The sequence below is a fragment of the Dermacentor albipictus genome, chromosome 2 (assembly GCF_038994185.2).
Source record: "Dermacentor albipictus isolate Rhodes 1998 colony chromosome 2, USDA_Dalb.pri_finalv2, whole genome shotgun sequence".
In the NCBI taxonomy this organism is placed as follows: domain Eukaryota; kingdom Metazoa; phylum Arthropoda; class Arachnida; order Ixodida; family Ixodidae; genus Dermacentor; species Dermacentor albipictus.
Genome location: NC_091822.1, coordinates 92,309,474 through 92,334,620, shown reverse-complemented (window position 1 = coordinate 92,334,620; position 25,147 = coordinate 92,309,474). Strand labels below are relative to the sequence as shown.

The window sequence follows — 25,147 nt, the reverse complement described above, 5'->3', positions numbered from 1 at the left end:
GCAGTCACTGTGCATTACAAGTCCGCTTTCGAGACAACAAAATTACAACATAGAGAACAAGCCATAGGCTTGACTCTTGCAATTGTGCGAATACTAGAAAGATGAGTTAATCGAAACGCTATTTTCGACAGACAGCTTGGAATAGCGTTTCTCGCTTTACATACGTTAAACGCAAGCAAATCTGTAGCATGTTACGGTACGCGTCCCTCCAGGACTGAGTTTGCTGCATTGCAACGCCCACATAATAAGACTGAGAATACAGCGTGTCATTTTGGCTCTCGTGACAAACATATGGAAGCCATCACAGCGCATTAGCCACCATACTCACGTTTCTAGGCTGACGCGACTCGTTAGACCGATGGAGACCGGAATCTGAACGAAGGACTCTTGAGGCTTTGCTCCGGGAGCTTAGCATTAGGCAATTGCATGGCAGACTGCGCTCGGAGGAAAATGTCCTGAGAACTTATCCTCAGTACTAGCAGAGGCTTAAGGCCGCAAAGACCAACTGCGCTTTTCCAAAACGACTGCATACTGTGTACGAACGTTTGCAACTGCTAGCGATTTCATTCAATTTAGAGTATGTCGCCTCTTGCTATACATTCATTATTCTTGTCTTTTTTTATTTGTTGTTCCCTCTTTCTTCCACTAGTCAGTAAATCAGAGCGCAACAATGGAATTCAAATGAATCGCTTTGAAGTAGACAGACTTTTAAGTATGCTAAGAATATTCGATTGAATTTCCCTTTTCTACTCTCCTGTGGAACAAGAATAAAAACAATAAAATTTTCATTTCTCTTAAGACATCCTGCTAACATACAATGTCGTTTCTTCGTGTCCAAGCTCACATCACTGCGTTCTGAGTTCCTGGGCCCTCGAACTTTCACATTAGGCCATCGGCAACTCTTCGATGTCCTCGGGACTTCACAGTGGTGCCCTGATAAGGGACGTTTTAAGCAGATGATCCTGAAGAGTTTCCTATAAAGGCTCGTGCTTCCTTGTAGATTATTGTAAGTATTGTGGGCTTTGAGGAGGGGGGGGGGAGAGCTCAGGAGTAGACCTCCCGAATACGAGGCGTTCAATCAGCACAATTTCCTAACTAAAGGCTGAAAACAAGCCGAGTTCGCAACCGGCCTATATAACGAATAATTTCGTGTTTGTTCTCACTCAGTCCCATGCAAAACTTCGAAATATGTTAACCCTAGCATAAGCAAAGTGGCTTTGAATTTCGCCTAACATGATATAGTGAAGCCGCGCACCAGGAACCCCGCGAGCAGATGTTTTATTTGGCTGAACGCGTTTAAAGTGCACACTACCGATTCAGAAGCCCAGTCACGTGGGTGATATTGCAGTCGTCCTGTTCTTTTCATGAAGAACATTTTTTGATAGTATTTAATCAACATTATATATCAACCGAGCTCTCTTTGAATTGAGGTTCCACTATTGGAATTGTGTTCTACAGCTCTCCTTCGTGTGCTGTCCTGCGGGATACTCGAATTGATAAAATCCTGACGCATCGCGTTTTAGTAAAAAATGAAGCGTGGAACAAGTTATTAAAAGGATACAGATTTCGCTTTTTCGGTATTTTGGAGCATTCCTTTTTTAATATTAAATTCTCAAGTTTTGCGTGCCCAAACCGCGATATAATTTTGATGCATGCTGTGGCGTGGAACTTAGGGTTAATTTTTGCAATTTGCCATCTTCGAAAGACGGCCGCCAAGGCTGGGTTCGATCCCGTGCCCAGGGTCCCAGCAACGCTACACCCTAGCCAGTACGCCGCCACGGTGGATTCGAAAATATGTGACATTTGGCAAGCGGCCGCTGTAGCCTCTAATAAAGTGTCGGATGGTATCGAATTGAACATACGAACAGCGTTTCCGATTTCTCTCGTCTGGCCATCACCTCTCACCACAGGAAGCTATCGCCAAATACAGAGTTAGCTTTGCGATTCCCAGTTTTCGCTCCTCTGTAGTTAGCCATCACCACAACGAGCTGCGCTCCTGTATCAACGAGAGATTCAATAGGAACGCCGTCAACTTCAATGTCTAGTAGGTTTCCACATGTAGGCAGGGTCAACAGAGGATTTGTGGGCCAGGTCGTAGTTGCAGCTTCACCTCCGGGAGCTGCACCGCCTAGTTTCCCGACGCGAAGCGACCGGTTGCAGAAAGGGACGAAGAGCGGTGAACGAGAGGCGAACGGGACCTACGACCTTGCGGAGACTGGGAGCGGCTAAATGTTGGTGGAGCACTGTCGGCGTTGATGTTCCTAGTCGGCGTATAGGGCGAGAAAGTACGATTGTCTGGTACTTGGCGGTAGTGGCTCGGAGGCGATTACCGAGGAGGCGATGACCAGTGGTTGCGGCAATGACGGGCGATGTGTCCAATACCAGAACAATTAAAGCCGATGGGTTTATCATCCGCTGTGCGCCAGTCAGCTGGGTTGCGACGGAGTGGTGGAAAGCTTTGCATCTGGGAGCGAGCAGCCGGAGAAATCTGGTAGGTGTTTGTATGGCGGCCCGATCAGAGAGATGGAATGCCCAAACTTGCTATTTCTTCCCGAACAACCGCTTGTATAATGGAGATAACGGGCACGTTTTCCCGACAGTCGGGACGAGCTGGAGCCGGAGCCATGGCCTCAAGCTCACGGCGAACAATGCGCGTGATATCTTCCGGTCCTGTTGGCTGAGCGAACCGCGGCGGGTCTTCGCAAGAAGATGTCGCGGCGGTATTGGACGATCGGTCGAAAGTCTGAGCGACGCGGCGGCCTTTCATTTGTTCGAAGCGCCGGCACTCCTTTATAATTGCATCCAAAGTGGCACAATCCTTACACACCAGAAGTTTGAAGGCATCGTCTGCAATACCTTTCAGTATGTGACCAATCTTGTCTGCCTCGGTGATGTTGTTATCAGCCTTGCGACAGAGGGCCAGCACATCCTGTATGTACATTACATAGGATGCTGTGGAGGTCTGAGCACGGCACGCAAGTTCTTTTTTTGCTGCCAGCTGATGACCGACAGGCTTGCCAAACATGTCTCGCATTTTTTCATTGCAGACATCCCAGGTCATTAGGTCAGCTTCGTGTGTGTCGTACCATTGTTTCGCAGTTCCTCTTAGATAAGATATCACGTTTGCTAGCATCATTGTTGGATCCCACCTGTTGTTGTCGCACACTTGCTCGTACATCGTAAGCCAGTCCTCGACGTCGGCGTTGTCCCTGCCACAAAATGTCCCTGGGTCCCGCGGATGAGTGAGGATGACCGTTGGCACGGGCTGCTGAGGCGTTGTCGCTTGTGTCGGTTGATTTGCCATTGCGGTGGCATGTAGATGACGTCCGCTGCGAAGTTCCGCGATTGTACCCCGCAACTCCACCAAAATGTTGCAGAAAGAAAGCAGGCCTACGAGTGTAAAATGTTGTATATTTACAACTAAGGTATATAGTGTTTAGGCGACTGCCAGACTTCGTCTTCCTCTAGTCTAATTCAACTTCCTCCTTCCCTTCGTAACAATTTTCTACCGATCCCAGCAGATTGCAGGATGTAGACGTGTTCGCTAAAGGGCACTGATCGTGGTTTATTGAATGCAATTGGAAGTGAGAAACAGCAAAATTTGTCAAGGAGACACAGGCCAACTTAGACGCAGTAAGGGCAAAAGCAGGCAAATTAAGGCTAGCGCTCGCAAACAAATGTGCGGCTTTAGAACAGAAAAATGAATATAACATAGAGATAATGACTAAAACCATAATAAGGTTGATGTAGGAAGGTGTGGTTGAAGTGGGAGGTAAAGCACCAAGATAAGCAGCAGGCAAGGTCGCTCAAATTACGAAGTACATAAAGAAACGAGAGAGCTTGAAAGTGTCTAACTTAATAGATTGGACAGAATTCGCCGAACTATTACAACCTGTTACAAAGGTAAACAAGAAGAGCATAAGCGAAATTCGAATTTATAACGTGGGAAATATCGAGGAAGCAGCGGAAAACTGTTGCAGCGTGCAATACGTGGAACGAAAGGTTGGCTTAGTACAGGGAAACATGTATGCAGTGAAAGATAAACAGAGTACTGTCATCAGTAAATTCGATCATATACTAAAAGCCACAGAAATATTCGGAAGTGGCATGTATGCAGTAACCAGAGCAGCCACGCAACCTACGTTAGAAGTAGTGATGAACACGATGCACAGGCTCCTCCTGTAACTAGCGGTGAAGTTAAAATGACCTTGTAAGCCATGAGCCAGGGTCATTCGGTAGGCTCCGAGATATCCGTCATAAATGTGACACCACGTCTGGTAATTCCGCGTGCAGATGCGTGCATTTTGGTACAGCGTAACGCCCTCTTTGGAACGAAGACGACTGCGTGTGGTGCATTGTTTGGAGCTTGAACAAAGCTGTTAATAGTTGTGCTCTAATTGTCGGCTCGTGCAAAGAAGCAACAATAAACTTTTTTCTTCCTTTCGAGCGCGCTGCAGCATCGTCCTCAAGCTTGAGGTGCGTTAGGTATACATGTCCTTGAATTCGAAATTCACTATCGTTATGTCAATGTTGATGAATATCTTGCGACCGAAGCGCTCAAGTAGAATCAAACAAACTGAAGTACTCTAGCAATGCGATTGTCTTAATTTCTAAAGTGCCAGTATAAAATGTTATCCTTTATGCAAGACGGTAATGAATGACATTGAGTGACTATGCATTTGCTTACTAAGTGTTCGGCAACATTCACAAAAGCCTAAAGCGTATGTGAAAGCAAGTTTTGCCTTGCCAGCAATGTGTATTTAAAATTACCGTTAGTTTAATTTAAAGACCCACTATGGTAATGTTTACGCCGTGGTTGTTTGGCGTTTTTCAGGATGCGCTACTAAGCACGAGGTGACGGGATGAAATGTCAGGTGCAGTGGCCGCATTTCGAGGTATGTGTACTGTGCATTGGATGCCCATTAAAGAAACCCGTGTGGTCTAACTAAAACCACGCTCGCTCAAGACGATTCAGAAATAAACTTCAGAAATAACTTATTTAAACTTCAGAAATAAATTAAAACTTATAAACTTCAGAAATAAATTTATTTTGGTAAAATACAAAGCTGCGTTTACTCACAACCGATCTGTGCGACCGCCGCAGGCACAGCGCCCTTTGAGTGTATTCCCCTATAATATCGGTCGAGTTCCAGGGTTTGTACGCTTCGTCCTTCGTTATCCCTACTACGTCAAATGCGTGCATCATCTCGTGAGCCATAAGCTGCAATGAGAAAAATTTTGTAGAGATAAGCGAAAATTAATGCATGCATCTACGAAGCAATGTCGGCAGTTGAGGAATGGACTTCACGTATGAAGACTATTTAAAGCGACGCTTCATTTACCTCTTCCTCGGACTTCTGAGCAGCGGCTCCTGCTGTTTTCTTGCATTTCGCGTCGGCAGGTGGTTGTGAGGTGCTTAGCAGAGAAGAAAGGCAACGCGAGAATATCATTGGGCCTTTCCATCGCGACGTCACAATGACCTCTCGACTCCTGATTATGCAGAAAAACCAGCAAATATATTGCCGAAAATGCAGTACATAGCTTTGTTTTAATACGCAACAGTCAAGAGAGGAGCTAGATATAATGACAAAGAGGTACTTAAGAAAGGAGGCAGAGAATGGGGAAAACCTACCTAGCCACGAAACGAGTAAATAAGAGAATTTCCATTGTTTGCTCGCAGTTCGCATATATGGGGGAGGGCGGGGGGAGGAAAAGGTGACGTAAGAAGGCAACGACATGTTATACTGGGCACGGCGCAGTAGTTGCGGATAAACTGGATATATTTAACTGAATGTACGCAAGGATACGTTTCTATTTTTTCTGAAAAAAACTGTGCAAATTTGTCAAGTGCACAACTAACGCACGACGTGCAGACTCAAAGACGCAATACAGCACCGAACCGTTTAGGTGACACTACAAAAAATCAACATTCCCGTACCGGCCGTAGCAGCTTTGTAGCTGTGGGCTTTCTCAAGGTTGCAAATTCGATCCCATACGCAGAAGGCGCATTTCGATGGGGCCGACATGTAAAAATGCTGGCATATTCAGATTCAGGTACACAATAAAGAATCCCAGGTGCTCAAAATAAAACAGATTCTCCGCCTGTCGCGTGCCTGATAATCAAATTGAGAACTTGCCATGTAGAGCCCTATTATCTTATTAAGCTATAAGACTTCTTTCAGGCGCTGCGCCGTTCTTGACAATAGCAGTGCTAGCCATCCAAAAAGCTATGAACAATGGCGCACAAAATTATCTCAGACAAACAATTGTCGCTGTGTTTCTAAGCAGAAAGGCCAGGCTGCTGTGTACAAGTTAGTACAACCGACGACTCTAGCGTGTGCACCTTCGGTATTTCCATCGAATCTATTAAATTAAGATGGCCTCGCAGAGCCCCAATGTCTAATTTACTTGATAAATAAAATTCTGCAAATATTCAAAGTCAGCTAAAGCACGCAAACAACCGACATTTTCACCTCTGTGTGGTCTCTTCTTTTTTAGGGGCAACTACGCTCCGAAGACATGATCCAAAATAACAAAAAAAATAAACAACACTTCTTTCTCTGATGATCGCCGTAACACGTCCCAATCTCTTGGTTTTCGCCAATTTCAAGACATTTGTTGGCGTAGTGGATGGTCTGTTTGTTGGTACCCTTCAAAGATGGCGGTTCAAGGTGTCCGAGTTTTTAGGAATCTCGGACTTACGAGGAAAAAGCAAACATGGCACTGAAGCCGTACTGTGGCCCTATGGCGTAAAACAATTCGAATATGTTTTTATTCCAATCTTTATTCTTAATTTGCGCAACCGCCGATGCAAGAATCGGGCGGTCACCTGCAGAGTTGTCTGAACACAGCAATCAAACGCTCTCCTCGTTCACAGGAGGTCACTTTTGTTTGCTCGAAAAACGAATAACATTGCCTACACTGAGCGTCTTGTCTTATCTAATAGGATTACAAGAGGCGAGGAGCACACGCAAGGGGAGAGAATAATGTAATGTAATGTAATTGTCACTGTGGCAATCGGTTCTCTCAGGACCCTACAGGACCGTCAGCAATCGGTTCTCTCAGGGCCCTACGCGTGGCCTTTTTACTTTCTACGCTTTCCATACAGGGCCTGTGAACAAGCAGAAAATATTTCTGTGTTTTCACCGCTTACTCCGAGTTCAAACCACAGGCAGCACGAAGTGAAATTCGCCAGATCCTGCTGTCGCTCTCTCACACGCTAGCGCTGCAGCAAGTGTCCACAGACATTTCGTAAGATGAGTTTGTTTTGCTTTGCGCGCGTGACACCGTGCTTGCTAATTTCGTTAGTAGGCGAATGTGTACAAAATTATACGGCCACGAGAAGTGCAATTTTTACTTCGTACAGCTGTGCAATAATTAGATATCGCAAGCGATCCTTCTTCTTTCGGGCCAAACTGCGTGATAATGTTTTCGTTCGTTAATAAGATAAAGATGCGTGAAATGTCACGAACTGATGATTTCAGGAGGTGAGCTTGCCCGCCACCATCTACGCTCTCTCCACTTGCTCTTTGTAGCCTTCGAAACCGACCTTGCAGTCCTGCTCTAACCCATACTGTAGTCGGAGGATCACGCATCACGTATAAGCCACAAATCCTGCTTTGTGTTTTTTTTTTCTTTCTTACGTTTCTGCTGCGCTGCGCTCTTGGGATGACTGTATCGTGCGCCCGCTGTTGCGTCTGTATGGCATCGTGCTGTGCGCGAGTAGGCCTGCGTTGCTGCCTGCCTGATTCCGCACTATATTGAGATGAATGTCGCAGTGCAAGCACATTTGAAGACAGTTTCGCTTTCTGTGCGCACGAATGCACGACGTGGGAACAAGCAACTTTATATCGCCCAGTGAAGCAACTCGTCAAACACATAACTGCGGCAGCCTACGACATATCAGGCGTCATGGTAAATGATGTTCCAGGAATGCGAATTACGCAGGCGCAGTTGTGCGTCTGGCACCGATCAACCGAGACTGAGACGGGGCTTCCTCATGAAGGGCGCGTGGCCTTTGGTTTGAAATTTGAGCTGTTTTTCGCGGGCACGCCGCGGAGCAATAATTTCCAATCACGATTATCACCGCACATCGTTAGCACTGCGCGTGCCTGTTTAAAATGACCAAGCCTAGTGACGGGTGCTGTAAGGGCCGCGTAACGAGGAACGAAATGGAAGCACTTAAGCCTGAGATTAGGAGCGTGAATAAAGCGATGCGGATTAGACAGAACATAGGGTGAGGCATATTTTACTTGAAAGTAACAGTAAGAAATGCAGCATTGTAGGCCATGGAATATGTAGGCCAGACAACGTATTATGTGTTAGAGCTCAAGAATAAGTGCCAGAGGAAGGAAAGCGCATTCGAGGACTGCCAAAACTAGATGGTGTGATTAGATCGGGAAGTTTGCTGGCATATTTTGAAATCAGCTTGCGCAAGGCCGAGTTAATGGCGATCGCTAGAAGAGACGTTCGTCGGGCAACTTGCAAAAAATGAGAAGGAAAATGATGATGATGATGATACTTATTTTCGCTTTTTTTACTGGCTCTACCAAGAATAAAAATAGGAACAGCGCAACACAGGACGAGCGAGTAAATAGGACAGAGCGCTGACTAGCAACCAATCCTTTATTTTCAGAAGCAGCATATAAATGCATCATGAAGGTGACATACAGAATAGAAAAAGAAGGGTAAGAAGGATAAGTGTGAGCCACGAAGATAATCAATTTCTTTTGTTGAGAGCGAGAGGGACGCAGAGCTTCTTCGTGGCTGACACTTATCCTTCTTTTTCTATTCTTTATGTCACCTTCATCATGTATTTATATGCGGCTTCTGCAAATAAAGCTTTTGGTTGCTAGTCAGCGCTCTATCCTGTTTTCTCGCTCGTCCTGTGTTGCGCTGTTCCTGTTTTTATTCTACTGATGAACTAACCAGCCCCATTGAACACTCTACTAAGAATGTTACATCCAGACCACCAGTTACCATCGGTCAAGTTCTTCGCGAGTAACGACTCGCCGTCGCATTACAATTACGGTGCGCCCTTTCGCATATACCATACTACCCATGCCGCCCGACAGACAGGCTATTCCTCCTGAAAGTGTACCTGGAGGCCGGAATGGTGCGAGGTGGTTGACCTTCGAACCGCCAAAAGCTGCTTTGCAGCACTAGAACGTCCTTCGTTGAAGGACTAGTAGGCAAGAAAGCAACGCCGGACGCATGCGCCCATCGCAGGATAGAGCTGAGGGAGCGTCCCCGTTGGCCGAACATGACGGCACTTGCACGGGCCGTCATGTCATGGCATCGATTGTGTGAAAATGACGACACCTGTACGGTTTCACCGAATGGATGGAAATTACGCCCCTGAACGGGCTCCACGAGGGTCTGAAAATCGCATCCCCCCGATGGACTAAAGGGGATTACAAGCTAGAGGATCATCAGAAAGGGAGAGACGTCGTTCTTGCCACGGGCCGCAACGTACGATTTGCTGCCGAACCTGAATAAAATTCTACTGATATTTTACCAGTTTCTAATGCTGGTACATAACGTAAATAAACCTTCATTCCTCCAAGTGCCCCACAACGTCGGCCAACTCGCGTACTCGAAGGGGAAGTCCAAAAGAGCAACAATGAAGTTACTAATCCTCCAGAAGCGCAGCTTGTGTACAGCCTTAGAACAGAATATACATGCTTACCATTCCGAGACCACCATAATTCAGACCAAGTGGTCCGTCCACATAAAAGAAGGGTCGTAGTAGTAAGCCTCTCGCTACCGCAAGTGTATTGTATTCGAAATTATAGAAGGCACCCATGTCCACTTCGTCGTAGAGCCATGACGTTGTGTCGGACCACATATAGTGGGTCGAGAGAGAGAGAGCCTTGATCCATATCGCGAACAGATGGTCCGGGAGCGCATCCGGGTATGGTTCTGCAGCATGCGAAAAGCAAAAGTGTATTCGATGCCAAACTCGTCCATTTACTGATAACATTAAAACATTGCAGCAAGAATATTCTTCTATGGAATTCCATAGCTTGGGATTATGCTAAAAAATAGATTCCCTTTACCTGCTCAGGTGTAGAGAAAGAAATCCGCAAAAAGAAAGGAAGTCCAGAAAGAAACAATTGCTGTCGTATTCCAAGTAAGATCTCCCACGCAGTTTAAACCACGATTTATTCTTAGAAGGACTCTAATCATACTAGTGAGTTTGGAGGAATATCAATTTATCTTCCTAACCCTTTCAACCCTGCGACGCAATCACAATTATTCAGTTTATTTAAAGAAGCATTTCCTTGTTTCGACACGGGCAGTTAAAAACTTAAAGCGCTTTCTATGAACTTATAAAATTAGCTGTAAAATTTGTTCTCGTGTGTAATTCCTTCGCGAGTACCATTTTTTCACATAACTATTCCCACCAATGGCGCCACCACGTGCTGGTACAATTTGTTTTTAAAGTGAATACATTTTAAACCTTGTTTTCCAATTTTGAGCCGCCATCGTCTGCATTGCCGTGCACAGTGCTCGTGTGGTCGCCCCTTTAGCCATTAGTAATAAACCAGAGTCAAGGCTCTGCGCATTACTCGACCGCCTCGGCAGCTATCGCGCGCTGGAACAGCAATGGAGAATGGTGGCATTATGGCCTACGCTAGCGTGATCGCTAAAAAAACAGGGGCCAGTGTTTAACAAGCTAGAACTGCACTGCCTCAGTTCCCTGCAATGCAGCACTACGTCGCTGTCACTACGCTGTCATATACTAGTATTGACAGCGTCCTGCAATGCAGGACGTTGTCAATACTAGCATATGACAGCGTCCTCCCCACATCGCGTGTGGCCTAAGCCACTGATTACACCCGCATTGTCGCGGACGTACTGACGCGACGCGATCAGATTTTTTGCGGCCAGCAAGAAAGCGGCGTCCTTTGTATGGGTGCCGTTGCGACACGCGGGCGGCTGGTCTTTCGCGGAATTGCTGTCCACGCTGAAACTTCCAAACGTCCATCGAGCCCAATTAGCAATACTGCTGTTTTTAAGGTCACCAAATCAGGTTTTGGGCTATTCACTGCAAAATTTACGAATATATATTTTTTTAATGATTTGCCTCAGTCCGGTGGCAAAATTACTAAGCCACGATCGCACGCATTCTTCTCTCGTTCCATGGTAAGCCGGCTCCTTGAAGCGCGCTGCGCGTGCGTCACGTGACACTTTCTCCTCTCCATTCCCCTCGACAGCTCGCGCTTCGAGGCGACGTGTTAGACTGCTCTACCTCCAGAACTGACAGACGTTCCCCCGTACTTTCTTCGTAGTCGTTTATGTGACGTAGAAAATCTGCGGCACTGCAATTACCGACTTGGTGGTCACCCACGTCAATCATGTTCTCGCATTTCTTCGCTAGAGGGCAAAGTCCGTCATCGTTACACCGCATTATAGTGTCCTAGCCACCTACGATTGTGTAACGCGTAATTTCTTTTGACAGCACCATCTGCACTAGCCTCGCTTAAGCTCCTCCGGCACCTATATAAACCAAACATTCTCACATCGCAAAGTCCCGGTGAATGGCCGGCGTAGAAATGCCCTTGCTGTCATATGATCGTCTTCGACGTTGTCGCCGTCGTGCTGCTGTCATCACACACACACACACACACACGTCCTCTACCGACTCCACACACGCATTCTAATTCATTACAATCACTTTGGTTCACCTTGTAACCGTTCGGGGAACCCCAGAAATTGCTGGATAAACAGATACAAGCAAAATGCATTAAGTTATAAAGATTCCCACTGGGAGCAAGATCCGGAGAACGTTCTTGTTCAAGGAATAGAGCATAAATTTTTTATCACGTGAAATGTCTTGTAAATCGCTCTAGTGGTCCACTTTCTAAAACCTCAAGAAAGTAACAGTCTCATATCATTATCGCCTTCATAATAGCAGCCGTACTACCTCTGCTCCTTGATTTCCTACCATTGTGTATGTGCAGCGCGTATGTGTAGCGTGCACAAATAGTGACGTTGTCGCGCCCAGCATGACGCTATTGGAGTAAAATTTGGCTCAGCAGCACAGTTGTCGATCTCAATAGGAATGGTTGCCGTTTAGACGGCTCATTTGCCTCAGTAGGCATAATCGATCGAACTCAAAGCGGTGCTCATCACGAGTTTTAATGCCCACAAATGAGCATTTCTAGCAAAAATGGCATGCTTGCTCGGCTATTGCGCCCAACGATTGACACATAGGGTCCACGTGCCAACTTGAGAAGGAACAGACGATATCCGAATCCCTTTGATCGTGGTGTAGCATGTTCATATATAGCGCAAGCAAAGGAGCCTCAACCTTGTACAACTGTGGAACACTCGAACGTTGCAGAGTAGAATTACTGTAAAAGGAAGCCTAACAGCAACTGTGTATATATATGGTGCAGCGCAGCACCTAGAAAACATTTTCGGGGGCCATTGCTCTTGAGCAGTGCTCAAACACTCCAAGTAAAAGACACGGGCCCGCTACGAATAGGGTGTGAACATGACTGTCACAGAAACCGTGAACGAGGCCCGAACTCCGGGCCAAACGCCAAAGCCAACTCATTAGTCTCAGAAAATAACCACACAAAAGTACGCATATATAATAAGAGGTCTTCTGGTGCACCAGCGAACGCCGGTTGTGGTTAGAAGACCGAGTCAGCAGCCAGAGATGTCAAAACATAACAAAATATATTGTTCAAATAAGTCAGTTACACTCACACATGTACACTGCCGCTAGGCACTTCACGATGCAATTCAGATGAATATTAACAAACTCTGGGAAATAATTAACGACAAGCACTAAGAGTTCAATACGTACAGTACGCAGTGAATAGGAGCGCTAGGTGACCACTCGTATTCACTCCTGCTGGTCTTGAACTAGATGTCGCCGACGTCGAGGTAAATTTCGAAGAAGGAACTTCTTCCGGAAATGGAGACGCTCGAGAAATTCGTCCGCCAGCTCGGCGGGGAATCCACTTCTTCTGCAGACGGTCGGTTTACGCGTCACATCTCTTCTGCGGTGCGTTCTGATCCACTCGGATTCTGTCACGTGCTTCCATCGCCTGCACCGGCGTTTGTCGAGCTTTCTTACGGAGTCGTTCTCCCATAGCGTGAACGAAGCCTGTGAATTTTCTGGACATTTCTAACGTTTTCAGCCACGGCAACAGAGACATATTCAACGAGGGTGGTGACTCATCCGTTGGCGCACGCACGGGCTGTTGCGATCCCCTCTAGCTATGTTCGCCGTGTGTCGGAGTCTGAGAGGTTGTTTCGGCGGGCTTTCTCTCTCCTCTCTCTTCGAACATCTTGAAGAAGTTTCTAGTCACCATTGATCACGTCGGTTGTCTGTGGTGTATGCGCTCTCTGTTGTGAAATCTGTCGAGGGCCGACGTGCTCCTTTGGTGGCTTCGGGGATACGCGGCGCGCGCTTTGATTATGCGCACTTTTGTGACAATTACGGACAAAGAAGACCGTAACCGCACCACTGGCTGTGAAATAGGCCAAATAGCTTTTTATTGCACGAATAAATGGCACGACTTTATATGGTTACACCATTTTTATACCCTAGTGCCGAAACAAGTTCCGCAGAACTCATAAGATGTTTTCGTACCCCAACGTGATTTGCTTGGAACGTATGTGATTCCATGAATCTTCGCTACGGTGAATATTCACCTTGGCGGCTGTTACGACTTTGCACCGCTGCACCACTATTACGACTTTGTGGTGGTCCCGTAGCGCTCGTCACCCGTTTCGTGACAGAGCGTTGGTAGCGAAGACTCCGAGCCAGGCGTCGATGAGAATAACAAAAGGGGCTTTATACACTATATACAGGTCATTATACAGGGCATGAACGGGTCGGCACTGGGGCCGAGAACTTTCAGCAAACGCGACTGTCCCCGCACGGCGACGTCCGGCGAGACTGCAACGCGTGACACATCTCTCTCCAGACGAGAGCGGCACTCTGCTCCCGGTGGGTCGGCGGATCCGGTTTTTGAGGCGGCCGCCTCGCGGCTTTATAATCCCCGAGAACCATTGTCACTCAAACGGCCCAATACAAGGCCAGCACTCGACGGTCGTCCGAGAGGTCCAACCAGCGACCGCGCTGGCCACCCGGTTCAAAGTTCGCGCGCGCGGTGAACTCCAGGCAAAAGGAGGTGCGGCGCCGGGCTGTCTGGCACTCGGTTGCACGTTCGGACATGTTGCCCGCCGATGCTTCTCCGCAGGACACCGCTGCCTGACGGCTCAGCATCATGGCTTGTCAAGGGAGAATTAGGGCGCTCGCAGGATAAATTCTGCATCTTGCAGATTCGGAATCTGAGCTGGTGGTAATGGCACAACAGCATCCCCGCCCTCAGATAAGGCGCCGGGAAGACGAGCTGCCTCCACGTGGCTCGGATGCCAGGCGCGCACGTTCGTCAGGCTCGTCCAAGTTCACGTCCAGTGTCGGGACGCCAGGTAACTTCACGTGCCCAGGTCCGACTCGCCAGGACAGGAGCTCAGCTTACCGCGTTGTCGCCACGGCACCTCGACCAGCTCCACTCGGGTCGTTCCTAAGCCGTTGCTTCTCGCCACTGGTCCCGGTTGGTCGTTCTGCAGCTTGCAAAACCGACCGGCAAAAGGCAACACCTAACACTAACAAGTGCCCTCTGTCTCCCGTCAAACACCAGACAAGGCCATAATCCAAATCAACCTAACTAAATTGCTATCCCCCTTTTTGCTCCCGCTGCAACAAGAGGCAGGTGTACGATCTGGTACACAAGGCTCAAACAACCAGTTTTCAGATTAACAACAGACCAAAATAGAAACAATTAATAATCAGCAATAATAATGACAAATAGAATGGTCCCATTAAAATCACTTGGACCGAAAACATACTACTGAGGAAGCAAATGAGGTCATTCATTTTTCCCGGCGATATTTTCGCGGAATCCGAAGCTGCTTATATTTGCGACCCTGCTTATCCGTGTAGCGGCGGTACAATAAGCCAGATTCCTTGTAAAATGAAACCCTCTTTTTTTCCACTCCCCGTTTGACGCTCTTGCTCAGATCGGCTAATGAACAGCCTTCCTGTTGCTCGCGAATCAGACTTTCTCTTTCAACTGCAGCCAGCTTCTGCCGGCTGGCGGAAACCGGAGCGAGTGTGGAGCCCGCGTCGCCTAACTGCGGCGTCGTGTCCATATCGCGGCTAGCACTGGACTGATCAAGTTACCTTGATCAGTCCGTGTGCCGCTTGCCCTTAAGGCATAATTTTAGGAGCGTATATGTGTATTATATGTGTGCTGCGACGTCCGTGTTGTGTATGAATTGAAGCAGTGTTTTGTGGAATCTGTTGTCATGTATCCAGCGGTCACAGCTCGTTGTCACGCTGTAGCGGTGCCCGGCTTGCAGTAGGAGACGCAAGCGTTCCCATTGTAAACCCGTACATGTCCATATCAAGTGGTATGCATCTGCTTCCACCACAGGAACGGAGCAGTATGGACACGTAGCACCCAGTGGTAAATGCGACCAGTTCTACCTTGAGACAACAGCCGGTGTAAGGGCCACCCCGGCCCGAAGCTTCCTAAGCACAACTTCCTCCGCCCTAGTAAGGTGAAGGGGGAGGGAGCAGACACACGGTGGGATAAGAGCGCGTGTGTCCTGTCGGAGAACATTTTTACGGGCTCGGAGCGAGTTACGAGGTTGGGGTGGGAGGGGAATAGGTGGAGGATCAGGATTAGGAGGGCAGTGTGCCTGCTGGTCAGCAGCATTGTTGTGAGGGTTCGCTGAATGGCCTTGAATCCAGTGTACCTTCACGCAAGTAGCTGTTTTACTATTCATGGTGTGTATTGTCTCGCAGATTTCCATCGCCTTGTCAACCTTCTTGAGTTCCTGAATAGCAGCTAAAGAATCAGTGAAGATATCTAGTTTCTTTATGGTAGGCAGCTTAGATGTCGCATCTTGCACAGCGTCGTGGATGGCTTGAAGTTCCACTACTAGAGCGCTGGCTTCCGTAGATAAACAGCGCTGGTGGCCGCTGATGAAATTATGCGTAGTACTCAGGAATGATGTCCTCCCGCAGTCTGGGAGAATGGCATCATTCGTATCGACTTTGCAGGTGTTAGCGCATGATGCATCGACGATATTGTGTTCGTCAATAATACCTGTTGTATCGCTGCGTCGTAACTTCGTTGGCATATTAGTTGTGATGCTGGTGAATTCCCAGGGAGGCATTGGATAGGGCTGATTGTCAATCCGAGAGCCGCGTTGAAAATGATGGAACTGTGCATGACGCTTGTTGGACTGCACCCATAACTGGAGAACGGGCCCTATAACGTAAAACTATTCCTATATGTTTTTATTCCAATGTCCTGACATCAAATTTGCGTAACCACCGGCGCAAGCATCGGGCGGTCACCCGCAGGGCTATCTGAACAGACCAATCAAACGCTCTCCTTGTTCATAGGAGGTCACTTCTGTGTGCTTGAAAAGCGAATAACGTTGCCTACACTGAGCAGCTTGTCTTATCTAATTGGCCCACACGAGGCGAGGAGCGCGCACAAGTGGAGAGGGACTCCATTGGGCCGAGTCGCTGCACTGAAAATCGATAGCCCGACAAAGAGGGTGGTGCCGGAGTCTGCGATTGGTCCGCTTTCCCTTACTTACCTTGCGGTGGCTCGTCGACAATCGCGGCGGTATGCAACGGAAGCTTAAGAATGACGCTCAAACGGATCATGTGCCAAGAAGACTAGGCAGAACGAGGTCCTAAAGTGCCGAAAGTGCTCGAAAACATTACAAGGCCACGCAAAAGGTTTTATTACACGCAAATAAACCCATACTCTCCGGCAGGTGCGAGAGCCAGTGCCTGAGCGGTCGGCGGCAGCCATCTTTTATTGTTTTCGGAACGGGGCAGCCTGCGGCTCTTCAGAAGAAAATTCACTTTTGTTCGGCATATTAATGCACGTTTAACGCGTACACGTCACTTTGACACGGTGAGTTCTTGCGGTTTTGTGACGTCGCGTGAGGGGCAGGTGAAGTGGGTGCAGCCCGAATACTTTTGACGAATAGCCGGGGGCTGATGGTGAGAAGGCGTCGAATCAAAAATAACTGTTTTTCTTTTGTTCGCTCAAATCATGCATAATCAGTGTGTACAAGCCTATCAGAAGGGGAGCTATCGTGGTATTCGTGACGTCGCGTAACAGGCAGGTGAAGTGGGAGTGGTCCAAAAATGTTTTTGACCAATCGAGGTGAGCTGATTGCAGAAATGGAATAGAAAAGTTCGGAAAAGTTTTACGTTATAGCGCCCAAAGTTTAACGCACTCCTTCGGTCCTTGAAGAGTGGCGTATATCCAGTCAAATATAGCCAGTGAACTAGGTTGGTGTGAAGAAGGTTCATTGCAGAGGAGTACGGACGCAGCCTTAAATAACTAAGGACCTGAACGGGTCAGACTGTTGGAGCGCTATATCGTAAAACTATTCGAAATTTTTCTATTTCAATTCTGCAATCAGCCCTCCGCGATTGCCAAAATTTTTTTTGGGCCACCCCCACTTCACCTGCCTGTCACGCGACGTCACGAAGACCGCGATAGCTACCATCTGGTATGATGTGTACAATTCTTATTATGCATGATTTGACCGGACAAATGAAAAATAGTTATTTCTGATTCGAGGCCTTTTCGCCATTGCCCCTAGGCTATTGGTCGAAAGTTTTTGGGCTGGACCCAATTCACCTGCCTCTCACGCGACTTCACAAAACCGCAAAAACTGAACGCGTCAAAATGACGTGTACTTTAAGGTTCATTATTATGCCGAACAAAACTGAATTTTGTTTGTAATAACCATAGGCTGCTCCGTTCCGAAAAGAATAAAAAATGGCTGCCGCCGATCGCTGAGGCACTGGCTACTCGCCCCTACCGGAGATCATGGGTTTATATGCGTATAATAGAACTTTTTGCGTCGCTGCGTTGCATTTTCGAGCACTTTCGGCACATTTAGACCCTCGTTCTCCCCACTCTTCTTTGCTGAGGATCCATTTTAGTGTCATTCTTAAGCTTTCGTTGCATGCTGCCGCGATTTTCGACCAGCCACCACAAGCTAAGTAAGGGCATGCGGACCAATCGCCGATGCCTGCACCACCCTTTTCATCCGGTTATCTATATTCAGTGCAGTGGCTCGGCCCCATCAAATCCCTTTCCACTTGAGCCTGTTCCTAGCGTCCGGTGAGCACAAGACACAAGACAAACGTCTCAAGGCAAAGTTATGCGTTTTTCAAAAAAAACGAAAGTGACCTTGTATAAACAAGGACAGCGTTTTATTAGTCTGTTCAGACAAGCGTGCGGGTGACCGCCCGATGTTTGCGTAGGCGGTTACGTAAATTTGACGTCAGTAAATTGCAATAAAAATATATTGGAATAGTTTCACGTTATAGGGCCCTTGGTTTTGAAACTGGGGCGCTATAACTTAAAACTATTCCAAACTTTTCTATTCCGATTCTCAAATCAGCCCTCCGCGATTTCTGTGCTGTCCCGTGTCCACTCCAAATTTCCCGCCCAGGCACCGCCTTCGTCTGCGAACATTGGACTTCTCTCCCCTCCCTTTTTTTTTCTTCCTTCTCCCCGTGCTCCCTCACTCTCGCTTGCTCCCTCCCGGAGTGCCATGTTTACGCAACCCATGTCTCTTTCGTTCTTTCGCGCTGCATGACTGTGGCAGCACCGCGTTTTTACGAGTTTGTAAATGCACAGGATAAGGTACTAATTTTCCTGGTCTTTGCGGCTCGTTAACTATCTGAGGAGTGGCCGCAGCCCCAACGCGTGCCACGGAATCAGAACAATTGGTCAAAAAAATTTTTTGACCCCCCCCCCTTCCCGCTTCACCTGTCTGTCACGCGACGTCACGAAAACCGCGATAGCTCCCCATCTGATATGACGTGTACACACTGATTATGCATGATTTGACCGAAAAGAAAAGTAGTTATTTCTGATTCGACGCCTTTTCGCAATTAGCCCTCGACTATTGGTCAAAAGTTTACGGGCTGCACCCACTTCACCCGCCTCTCAAGCGACGTCACGAAACCTCAAAAACTCACCGCGTCAAGTGGACGTGTACGCGTTAAACATGCATTAATATGCCGAGCAACACTGAATTTTCTTCTGAATTGCCGCAGGCTGCCCCGTTCCGAAATGAATAAAAGATGGCTGCCGCCGATCACATGGGCTTATTTGCGTATAATAAATGTTTTTGCGTGTCGCGTAAGATTTTCGAGCGCTTTGGGCACGTTTGCGACCTCGTTCTGCCAACTTTTTTTTTTTATGGTGAAGCAGTTCCGCTTCACCATAAAACGTGTATGGGAAGCAGATAGTTGTCTTACGCTCATAGCACTTTTATAAAAAATCTGCGTTCGCCCAAGCTAAAACATAGGACACGCTTAAGTTCCGCCTTTAAGAGCAGTCATTGACAGTATTAAACGGTACCCCACTGCTTCATACGCTTCCAGTCAAGTGAATCAGTGAAGAAACTTTATTGAATTTTTGACATATTGTGCTGGCCTCATGTGAGGCTAGACGGTCAGGGCCCCTATTTCAGGGCTCCGCAGGCTTCCACGAGCCTGTTGGCTGTTGTGATCAAGAAGACCTGGTCCTTTAGGTCTGAGCTGTCCAGCAGTGTCTCCCACTAATGCGATTCTCTAAGTGAGGTTGCATCTTGTGTCATGTACTTCCATATAATGGGATACAGGGTAGATGTTCACTTGCACCATAGCCACATGTTCCTAACGACTGATGGGTCTATCTTATGGAGTTTAGGTAAGCCGAAGATGGTGCCTGTTTGTAGCCTACACAGACCGGTTGCTTCTTCAGTATTTAACTGTCTGTGGGCTGGTGGGTAGAACATACGATTACCTCAATAATAGTTTCATATCGTACGGTAGTCGGTATCGATGTGTTTTAGGACCTCTACCGCGGATGTGCTCAGGGCCAGATAGTTTGGCATGCTCGGGCCGCTCTATCCACATACAGATGCCTTGTAATCCGCTCGTGTCCCGGTACAAAAGTATCCATTTATCATTTGGATAAATTGTGTTTGGTATTCTTCTTTGAGCTCGGTCATCATTCCCTAGGTGCTCGTGCCAACCCTTCAATTTGCGAAATTCCTGCAGGCTGTTTGGGAATCTGTTAAGGTTGCCAGCAGTTTCCTTGATTTCCTTCCCGCTTAGATAAGGGTCGCGACTTCCTCCGCTTCCGTAACAGAGCTGGGGGATATTGACACGCTGGAGATTATTGTTCCTCTGCAGTCGGTCACCACTGCTACTGCTTTCCTAGCGTTGCCTGTGTTGAGTGCGGCGTCGCTTAATCGGGTAGCATTCATATAGCTGAATTTCATTTCTGTCTTCTTTCTTTCTGTCTGCGGCCGTAGTGGAGGCTCGGAATCGTGTTTTGGGGGAACGGGGTTACCCCATACCCGCTTGCGATGGCGTCGGGTAACTCTTGTGTTTGTTTCTGGGCTTGGAGTTGAGCGTTCTAGCCAAGCCTCTCGAGCACGTTCCTGATTGTGGATGTTTAGAGGAGCCGGCTTTACTGCGAGATGAGTTGAGCTTCGGCTGATTTTTCAAAGGTCTTATGAAGTCTTAGCGCCAACAGTTCCGCATTCGAAGTGTTCTTTGGTACATGTAAGACAGTTTTGTACGCCGTTTCTATCATTGCATCTATTTTCCCTTGTCTGCTTTAGTTAGACAGTAGTAGGGCAGGATGTATGGTACATTGCTGACTACAAGGCTCCACACTAGGTCAAGTGTGTACAACTCGGTCATTCCCTCTTTTCTGTTTGTTACTCGTGCTATCATACGGAAGGTTAGGTGGCCCGTTGTTGTGAGGAGGATGAGGGCATGTTGACTTTTTTTATTGCAGTGGATCCACACTGATAGGTCATGCACAGTCGTATTCTCGGGTATCTATCCTCCATCAATTTTGACGTCTGTGTGGCTGGTATTGTCCGGAGGTACCGCTCAGTTTCCTTTCCCTTACAATAATCATGATTTCAGACTAGGGAGAGCACTGGAGTCCTCTTCGACGTGCGTATCCTTCCTTTGAAATGGCTGCTGTTCAGAGTGGTTCCTCTTTTCCAGCCAGGGTGCCCTTGGTTGTCTATATTGCGATATCATCGGCGTATTTGGCATCTCTGATACCTTGGATGTTTGGAGCTTTCCGGTAAGACCGAGCATGGGGATATTTAACAGGGTGGTCGAGATTACCGCTCTTTGAACGGTCCCCTTAATCGAAGGGGTACAAGGCTGCGGTTTCCAGCTCTTCAAGCTTTATCTCTTTTTCCTTTGACTTAAGAAGCTTCGCACGTATTTGTACGTTTCCTCCCCGCAGATGGTATTCGTAGTTGTTTCAAGATTCCTTGGTGGCTCCCGTTATCACGTTATGGCTCATGTTATGGCTTGGACGATATGTTGCCCAGCATTTGGGATGTCAGCGACGACCTCCATTCTTTAGGTGGAAGAGGATGTCTTGGGTCGAGAGTTTTGTTCGGAAACCATGCGTTGTATCCGGCATCTGTCCACTCTCTTCCAGATACTGTTGTAGTGTGACGTTAACTACTCGCTTAAAAATATTTCCTAAGCAGGATACGAGTGAGAAGGATCTCAAGTTTCCTGTCGCTATTTTCTTTCCAGGCTTGTGTATCATGATTACTTTGGCATGATTCCATTGTTTCGGTACGGCAATCTTCGTCCAGTGGTCATGTATTCATTTTGTAAAAGTGACTACGACTGCGTCGCTCATGTTTCTGGTGACGGCATTTTTTGTAAGATTCCTTCTAGGCTACCGTGTGGCATGTCGAGCTTGCTATAGCTGCTTTTCTGCAACTGTGACGGGCTGGTCTAGCTCTGGGTGTGGGGTCACCTTGTAATTTTCTTCATACGGAGGTATAGGGGTAAAATCCCCGTAATACGTGTGGCGTAGAGCCCTAATTATTTCTTTGTTTGCGCCTGGCAGATTGTGCAGTAGCCTTTCCAGGCACTTCTTGGGCTTCGCATTTGGTTTTGGTGGGCCAATATTCGCACTGAGGATTCGCCACGCTTTGGCTGTGCCCATGGTGCCGTTCAGACGGCAGCAGAATTTGTCCTAGTTTGTTGTCGTCAGCTGGTTCGCATGCTTCTCGGCTCCATGACTGATTTTCGAAATTCTCAGTCTAATTATGCGATTATGCTTCTATTTCTTTCAACTTTCCGTGAGACTCCTTCTAGCTTCCCTGAGGTGGAGTAATTGTGGGTCTACTTCGCGGTTCTTGTCTCTCCTTTTGATTTCTTTAGTGAACTTCTGTTTCAGGTTACCGATCTCTTCACGCCAGATAGCTATCTCAGCCGGTGATGTGAGAAGTAAAAGTTTGTGCTTCTCTAAACCCATGATAAACTGGTATTAGGTCGTCCCAATCTGGCACCGTATCTTCCTAATTTGGCTAACGGTGGTCACGATGTAGTGATCACTGTCTTGGTTGGTTAGTGTACTTGTCCATTCTACCCGGTCACTGTCCTTGACTATGGTCAGATCCGGGGTGGTGTCTCTAGCTGCGCTGTTATCCATCCGGGAAGATACGGCTGGGTCTATTATTAGCGTCACATCTCGTTAGTCGATCTGGTCTACGATGTTCCTGCCCTTATAGTCTTATTTCTGGCATCCCTAGATAGGATCATGGGCGTTGAATTCACCTACAATCACTAGCATTCTCCGTTTAGCAAGATGCACGGTCGTGTTTAGTAGTTTAGTAAAATTTACCTTGTTTTGGTTAGAAGGAATATGAATATTTAGTACGAAGGCGGCCTTCTTTATAACGCATTTGCGTATGATTTCTACGGTGCGATCGGATATCCTAATTTAGCGTTGTGGTCCTGCATAGTTGCAGTGATTGTGTTTTCTAATAGTGCAGCTACTTTCCATTCGTTGTCGTGGGTGGTGTACATTTCGTACACTTCGAGAGCGGGTTTGGTACGACCCTCTTGAAGGGCTGTGATTCTTGGCGGGGTTTGCTAATGCACGAGCTGTGCTATAAGTCTCTTTTTGACGCGGAACACCCGGCAGTTCCACTGCCATGGTTGCCATGGACATAGCTGCGAGCTTCGGTCTAGTGTACGACTGCTCGACTCATTCTCTGATTGTCCTTCCTGTGGTTGGTTTGTGGATTGTCTTACTTATTTTCATCTTGAAAGCCAGCAGTTTTCGATAGAGCCTAGTTCAAATTATGGGGTTTAACATGCCAAAAACACGATCTTTAATATGAGACACAGTAGCGGAGGATTCCGGAAATTTCGACCAACTTGGATTTCTTACACGTGCACCTTGATCAAAGTACACAGATGCTTTGCCATTTCGCCCCCATTGATCGAACCTACTACTATCTCACATTTTTTGTGTCTGTTGTATGGTGAGTTGCTCTATGATACATGGTAGCATTTCAGTGAGCATCTCCTGAATCTGCTTTTTCGGTTTTCTCTTTGTCCCTGCGTCTCCTCGTGCGGTCCAGGGCATTTAGGTGGAGATGTTTGCTGTTGTGACGAGGTTTGGGGTTGGGATTTCTGCTTCTTTGCCGGTGCACTCCCTCTTTCGAAATCACCTAGGCTTATTTTTGTGAGCTCAAGTTCTCGTTCTAGCTTAGTTAGTTGCGTTATGTTTGGTTGTGGCTTACAGTGGGAGACTACTGCTTTCCAGCTCACCTCGTCACTAGTGGTTTCGTCCTTTCTTTTGCTGTTGTGTCTTGGTGTCGCGTTGCTTCTCACCTCTGCAGCCGGACCTCGTCCGGGACCCGGATCTAGAGCTGGCAGGGGATCTGTATGACGATGAGGAGATGCTGCTGTCCGAGCTGAACCACCGCTTTTTCAAGCTGGTCTCTGTCCTAGGGCGGCTTTGCTGTTCGGTAGTCTTGTTTGTCTGTTGAGTAGGTGGTCGGCCTCACGGCAGCTCACGCTTAAGTTGTCGCAACACTCGGGAGCGGCTGTCACATAAGCCCCCCCCCCTCCCCCCACTCCCTTCTCTGGTTCACACTTGTGTCGCTCGTCTGAATTTTGTGCGTTACAGTTCTTCGAAGTCTTGACTGTAGGTTCCGGGCAAACGTCCACCCGAAGTCTCGCATTTCGACACGTGCAGAAGAGCTGCCGAGTTGGCTGCTATAGTCGGCAAGAGATCTCTCCAACGCACCAGTACACATAGCGAGGGACAATCGGGCCCTCTAACAGATTGATTGCGGTCCTGGTCTTGCTGAACATGCGTGCGAGGATAATCTTGACGCTCTGTGCGCGGACCAACAGATTTGCTATCAGCACATCCTCGGTCGCCTTTGTGGATGTGATGGATAACTCTTTTGAGCAGTTATTGGTGCGTAGATAGGTAGATATTCACTTGCTGTCGCTTGCTTTGGACATTAAGGCTCATAATAATCGAGGCCAGTTCGACCATCCTTTCATAGGGTGTACTGACCATTATGATATTGCACTCCCGCCTCAGTTGAAAGAGGCAATCCTCCATTCGGCCCTCTTGTGGGCTTCCGCTGGCTTGTGAGATTGCCCGAGGCACTTGATCGGTTTCTACATCTTTTACGGCGAGCCCAGGGTCCAGCTTTGTCACAATTTTCATATCGTTGCGCCTGAGAGGCGGCGCGCGGCCGCACGGGCGTTGCCTTTTAGCCGTACTTCCTCGCATAGCGCCGGGCGTCGGCAGGCTGGCGGAGGAGCCATGGTTTCTTTCGCTGCGACTCGTAGCGGCGCTAAACCTAACTACCTCTTATGGCGCTGGTTTTTCGCTTCGGCGGCACTTTTGGCGTGTCGTAACTACCTCCTGAACTATTTTCTCTTTCGTAAATATAGAGCAGTTTTCCTCTGACGTTATTTCTTGTTGTTCTCGGTGTCAGTGGCAGATACCCCGTTGATCGTCTCGTCACGGAATGGAAAGTCCACTTCGACGCCAGAAGCAGCCTCCATTTGGTCTTCATGTTCGTCGTCCCTGTGCATTTCGCTTTATGGGTGGACCGAGTCGTTATCTGATGCTTTCATCTTCGCCTCGTAGCGCTAAGGCCGGTTATGGGCTCCCGGGGCCCCGCGTTCCCTTCCGATCGTCTACGTTGGCGTCGTGGTTTGTGTGGTCGGGCGAAAGTGGGAAATTTTAGAAAAACCGCTACTTAC

At 47.7% G+C, this 25,147-nt stretch overlaps 1 protein-coding gene across 3 annotated transcripts in view; it reads right to left on the bottom strand.

The window, feature by feature from the left end:
- LOC135902762 (neprilysin-3-like) overlaps positions 1-25,147 on the bottom strand; it is a 186,143-nt gene that overhangs the window by 5,266 nt on the left and 155,730 nt on the right. For 2 of the 3 annotated variants that reach the window (XM_065432995.1, XM_065432999.1), the window contains 2 exons: positions 9,689-9,921; positions 5,081-5,221 (listed from right to left, as the gene is read on the bottom strand). In XM_065432995.1, the coding sequence (XP_065289067.1) occupies positions 5,081-5,221; positions 9,689-9,921 (374 nt within the window). The remainder of the gene's footprint in view (positions 1-5,080; positions 5,222-9,688; positions 9,922-25,147) is intronic. The other variant, XM_065432998.1, reaches the window with a different exon arrangement.